Genomic DNA, 5950 nt, shown 5'->3' with positions numbered 1-5950 from the left:
ACAGACCTGAGCCCGACCCTTGGGCAAGGTCAGACCGGCCCGGGTCGGGCTTTTTCGGGCCTGATATACATTGACCCATGGAGCCGACAGGAAGAGATCACGAGAGATTAGGAGGGCAGTCAATTCAATTGCACCTTTGTAGTACAGACTAGGTAAAATGCCGTTTATATAGTATATAATTAGCTGTTGATGGTAATTTCATTCGTTCAACATCATGGTGTTTACTCATCCTCCTCTCTTCTCCTGCCACGTCATTATCAGCCAAAGTGCACCAAATTTCTACACCTAAACCCAAACCCCTCACCTCAAATCCACTATATAATAAGCCTAGCTAGCTCTCCAGCTAACTCACTTGTATACAAGAACACTTCACCGACTAGCTATAGCCTAAACAAACGCAAAAGAAAATGGAGGCCGTGTCATGGTGGGTTGGAGGCTTCCTCGGCAAGTACCCGGAGATCATGGTGTCATTCGCTTGCTTCTTATTCCTGCTTTTCTTCAGGCTTCGCCGGCGGGACGGGCTGCCGACGAACTGGCCGGTAGTCGGCTCGTTGCCGGCGATCAGCGTGAACGCCGGCCGCGTGCACGAGTGGCTCACGGAGTTCCTGCGCGTGGCGCCGGGGATGTCGCACGTTGCCAGGGGCCCATGGGGCTCGCCCGTGGACATGCTCATCACGGCCAACCCGGCGGACGTGGCGCATGTCTTCACGATCAACTTCGGCAACTACCCCAAGGGCGAGGACTTCGCGGCCATGTTCGACGTGCTCGGCAACGGCATATTCAACGCCGACGGGGACTCGTGGGCGTTCCAGCGGCGCAAGGCGCACGCGCTGCTGTCCGACGCGAGGTTCCGCGCCGCCGTGGCCGCGAGCACCGCGCGCAAGCTCGACGATGGGCTCGTGCCGCTCCTCGACGGCATCGCTGCCGGCGGCGCGGTCGTCGACCTGCAGGACGTGTTCATGCGCCTCACGTTCGACCTCACGGCGATGTTCATATTCGGTACGGATCCGGGTTGCCTCGCCGCCGACTTCCCGCGAGTGCCATTCGCCGCGGCCATGGACGAGGCCGAGGCGGTGCTCTTCTACAGGCACGTGACGCCCGTAGCCTGGCTGAAGCTCCAGACCTACCTAAACGTCGGCCATCACAAGAAGATGACCAAGGCTCAGCAGGTGCTCGACGCGTCTATCGCCGAGTTCGTCTCGCTACGGCGAGAGCGCGCGGCCAGTGCCGACAGCAACGCCGACGGGAGCGACGCCGCTGACCTTCTCACGCTGTACCTTGCATGCCAAGACGAGATAGGAAAGGACGGAAGGGAGTTCGATCGGTTCTTGCGCGACACGACGCTGAACCTCATGATCGCCGGCCGCGACACGACGAGCTCCGCCCTGACATGGTTCTTCTGGCTGCTCTCCAACCACCCGGACGTCGAGGCCAAGATCCTCGCCGAGCTCCGTCAGAACCTGCCGTCTTCAGGCGGCGGCGGCGTCGGCCATCACCCCAGCGCCGCCGATCTGAAGCGCCTGGCGTACCTGCACGCGGCGCTGTCGGAGTCGCTCCGGCTGTACCCGCCGGTGCCGTTCGAGCACAAGGCGGGAGCGCAGCCAGACACGCTGCCGAGCGGGCCGGCCGTGCGGCCGTGGAGGAGGGTGATTGTGTCCTTCTACTCGATGGGACGCATGGAGGCCGTGTGGGGCAAGGACTGCCTGGAGTTCCGGCCGGAGCGGTGGCTGACGGCGGCGGGGCGGCTCCGGCACGAGCCGTCGTACAAGTTCGTGGCGTTCAACGTGGGGCCCCGTACGTGCATCGGCAAGGAGCTGGCGTTCACGCAGATGAAGGCCGTCGTGGCCGCCGTCCTGCCGCGGTTCCGGGTGGAGGTCGCACCCGGTGCCCCCGCGGTGAAGCCCAAGCTGTCCATCATACTCCACATGAAGGACGGGCTCAAGGTGAGGGTTTACAAGAGGCAAGGCGGTGCTAGCCAGGGCTACGTACGTACGTAAGTACGTGCAATACCTGTGCCGATGCTCGCAAGTCCTATGTGCTTATGCATTGTATGGCAAATCATATACATATACTCCTTCCATCCTAAATTACTTATTGTAAAAACGAATAGAATATAGAACTAAAATACGTCTAAGTATGTTCATTTCTGTGACAAATATTTTTAGGCGAAAGGTGTACTACATATTATGGTGTGTTTTGTATATCCTAATTTGTGATGTTATTGTTTGCGTGTGTGTAAAAGTGTATAAAAAGGAAATAAATAAATGTGTATGTCGAGGAACATATGCAAATGAGAAGGAAAAAAGAAATAAAGAACTTGATTGGAACAGAATGGCGTGGAATAATTGATCCAGCTGATCTGATGCACATATCCACCGGGATATGAATGCATGCATGTGCAGTGCAACAGAAAGCTAGCCTGGTGCACAACCGCGCGCCTTATCCGTATACTCCTATTTCGCCAACGTTGCATCAAGACATGCGACAGTTCAGCGCCGCACGACACTCTCACTCCGTGTAAAAGCATCCAAGAGAGACACAGACACGTAGCGTAGCGTGGCGACGACCGATCGATGTTGTCACTGACTCAAGGGTCGCGGTAAACCTAGTTTTGTGACCAAGACACGGTAAGTCGAACGGGACATGGCACCAACGACCCATTTATTCCGTTTTCTGTTTTGTTCGCATTCGTACCAGAAACAGATAGATAACACCCGGGAGCGAAAAAGAAATGAGATTTTCTTTTGAATGTACCCTGCTGACAAATAACATTTTATTAAACAATCTCGCGAAGCCTTTATTTACCGGTCATAATATAAGGAAAAAACAAAGATCTTCGGGATGGCCTAACCAAAAATGACGACAATCACCGAAAGAAATAACATGTTTTGCTAAATTGTATGTTTTTTTTTTGAATCGGGCAAACACCTTTCCATTACTTAGCATAACGGAAATACAAAGTTCGTCAAAGGAAAAAATAAAAAGGAGTGCGAGTTTAAAGCATTTTTGGAAAACCCACCATAGCCACTCGTCCTCAAGCAGACTACCGCAGGGCGAAAACCCAAAAACACCTAGCAAACGCAACCAACAGCCTAGAATCAACAAATCAAACGACAGGGATACAAGTCTGAAAAGAAAACAAAGGACACAGCCCGATTCAATCCGGAATCGACTAAAACGCCCACACACGGGAGGGGGGGGGGTCTAAACCACCTGATAGCAAAAACTATGAGCTGCAAAATCACCAACATCACTGAGCATCTTTTGGAGCAGCACACATCCGCATCATGTTCGTTGCATTGTTCTTCAGCATCTTAGCACCTCGCTCCATTGCATCCCGATCGTCCCCTGTCAGTAGACCTGCCCAGTATGTAAGGAAACCACAAGCAGTATAAACTACATCAAAGGGGGATCTCAACTTTTTATTCTCAAAGGTAGCACGATTACGACAACTCCACAATGCCCAACACACAAGAGCTAGACCACATGTATAAAATCTAGCCCCATTAGGAATATATATAAAACACCACGAATAGAATTGCCATATATTATTAGGGCCCACGTGTGACAGCCCGATGCCGGCGTTCCAGAAGATTCCCCTTCTACTCCGTTTCTGTCGTGTGGTTATTTTTATTTGTCGCATCATCATCGCATTCATGCGCATCATCAGCATTGCATCGGCATCCCGTTGCCGCCAGTTTTCATAACTTGCATCCGTTGTTAGTTGCCGGTACTCGTCGTTGTCCGTTTTGAGCCCGACCGCACACGCACGCGCCCGCGGCATCGTTCGAATCTTGTCTTTTAAAGTGTGTTGAAAACTTTCTCCGTTTGGGGTGAGATTTGACGTGCGGTCTTATTTTAATATAGGTAGGCCACTTGTCGAATTTCGTCGTGATCGGAGTCCGTCTGGTACCCGAACGGTCGACCATAGCGACACCGTATTCCGTCTACCGTCGGACGGTTATCGGTGTTTTAAAAATCGTTGCCGCGTCGCTCGTTTCCCCTCTCGTCTTCGGATATCTACACTACACGGCCACTTACCCGTTCCCGCGTGCGGAATCGTCCGATTCCGACCGTACGGTTGGATCCGGAACGAAATTCCGGTTAACCTACCCCCAATTTGTTTATAAATAGACCCCCTCCTATTTTTGAGACACCCAACCCCCTCTCTCCTCGAAAACCGTGCCTAACCTAATCCCCCCTCTCTCTCCCACCACCCGCCAGCCACCGCGGGCCCGCCGAGCCCATCCGAGGCCTGCCGGGCCCGAGCCGCCGCCGCCCCGTTCTGCCTCCCAGCCCGAGCTCCCGCATCTCCGCTCGGCCTGCCTCCTGCCCGCGCCGCCCGAGCTCGCCGGAGCATCACCGGACCTGGCCAGCCGCCGCGGCCCCGTCCCGGTCCTCCCTGCGCCGTCACCCGCGCTGCCTCGCCTCCTCCACGCGCTGTCGGCTCGACCGACTTCCTGCCAGCACCAACTCCGGTCGCCGCTTGGTCCTCCCGTGTGCGCCCCTCGCCGGAGGTCGTCGCCCTCGGGAACGGATGGATCCGGGTGGATCCAGGCCGGATCCAAACGCCGAGCAGATTCCCCACCGGTTCCCCCTCACAGCCGGAGCCTGGAGCTCCTCCGTCGGCTCCTGCTGTGCCGCCATGGTTCCTGCGAGGAGGACGACGCTCCAGGCAGGCCACCAACCCCTCGCCCTGGGTCGATTCCCACCGCTCCAGGCCGCCTGCCCCAACTGGGCCTCGCTCTAGATCCCCTCGGCCCAGCAGCAGCAACCCTCCACCGCGCAGGCCCACTAGCTCCCCCCAGGCCTGCCTCGGCCAGACCCTTCTTCCTCCAGGCCGACCCAAGTATGTAACCCCCCAAGCCCTCTAAATTACGCCCCTGCCTGCTTAGCTATTTTGCGCCCCCTATTCGGCCCAGTAGCAATTTAGGTTATTTTTGGATTAGTTGTATTTCAGGAATTAGCTAAATATTAGAATGGCCGTATCTTTTAATCCGCGTGTCGGATCGCGACGTGTAGCATATGGTTTTGATGTAGAATTTCGCGTAGAATCCGAATTTATAACTTGCATATTTGTTTGACGTGGTGTGCCGTGCCAAATGCATAGATTAACATGCTGTTCCAATAGGATACGTCCCGTAATTTATTTCTCGTGCGTGTCCGTATTGCTTGAATGCCGTAGTAGAAATGTCCATGTTTTAGGAACCACGTTTCCATGTATTTTAGAGTAGTCATTGGTATTTTTGCGTGTGGGGATTTGCCGCTAGTTTATTTTCCGTGTTTAGGACATTATCCCGCATTTACGTGTGGCAATATTTTTGTGTTGCAACCCCACATGTTTTATATGTTTTCGGGGTAGAAGATTTTTCTGTGTATTTAGTTTTAGCTTTTGAGCAAGTTAGTTCGCTCGATATTTTGCCATGTTGCCCTCTTGTCTATTTCGTAGGATTTATTTCATGCTTTGTTTGAAGGAGGTGTCAACTAGATAGTTGCCCTTTGATGTTTAGACTAGCCCTGGTAATTTTGGTTTCAATAGAAATGCATGTTTAGGTGTGGTTTGCTTGCTCTCAAGTTGCTAGAAATAGTGATGATTTAGAGGTGCTAAAATATTTCCAAGTCTGCGATCTGTTATATTTTGTTGTTGTCTTGTCTTGCTTCTATCTTGTGATCTGTAGCTCTTTTGAGGTTGGTGCAATGGAGTTAGTTGTAGACTTTGTGTTTCTCTAGCATGTTGTGAATTTTCATGCCATTTGGAGTCCTATAGCTTATGGTTTTGCTGCTGTCAATATGCCTTCAGATCGAAAACTGCACTTTCATGAAGTGTTATTTTCACTAAGTCTGAAACTGTGTGTGAGAAGCCATTTTGTGACTTCTTTTCCTAGTGTTCCATGCTTCCATGCTAGTTGTTGTTAGTTGTTTGTTTTAGTTCTTCTTGCCCTCTATCGTC

The 5950-nt window shown here is 52.7% G+C and overlaps 1 protein-coding gene across 1 annotated transcript; it reads left to right on the top strand.

Moving 5' to 3' along the window:
- Positions 1-359: 359 nt before the first annotated feature.
- LOC123439505 (alkane hydroxylase MAH1-like) lies at positions 360-2182 on the top strand. Its single transcript, XM_045116219.1, has 2 exons — positions 360-424; positions 503-2182. The coding sequence occupies exons 1-2, from the start codon at positions 408-410 to the stop codon at positions 1995-1997; spliced, it is 1512 nt and encodes a 503-aa protein (XP_044972154.1). The 5' UTR covers positions 360-407; the 3' UTR covers positions 1998-2182.
- Positions 2183-5950: the final 3768 nt, after the last annotated feature.

Source organism: Hordeum vulgare, chromosome 3H (assembly GCF_904849725.1).
Source record: "Hordeum vulgare subsp. vulgare chromosome 3H, MorexV3_pseudomolecules_assembly, whole genome shotgun sequence".
NCBI lineage: Eukaryota > Viridiplantae > Streptophyta > Magnoliopsida > Poales > Poaceae > Hordeum > Hordeum vulgare.
Note: the sequence above shows the minus strand (reverse complement) of the source record. Positions and strands in the feature narration are given on the sequence as shown.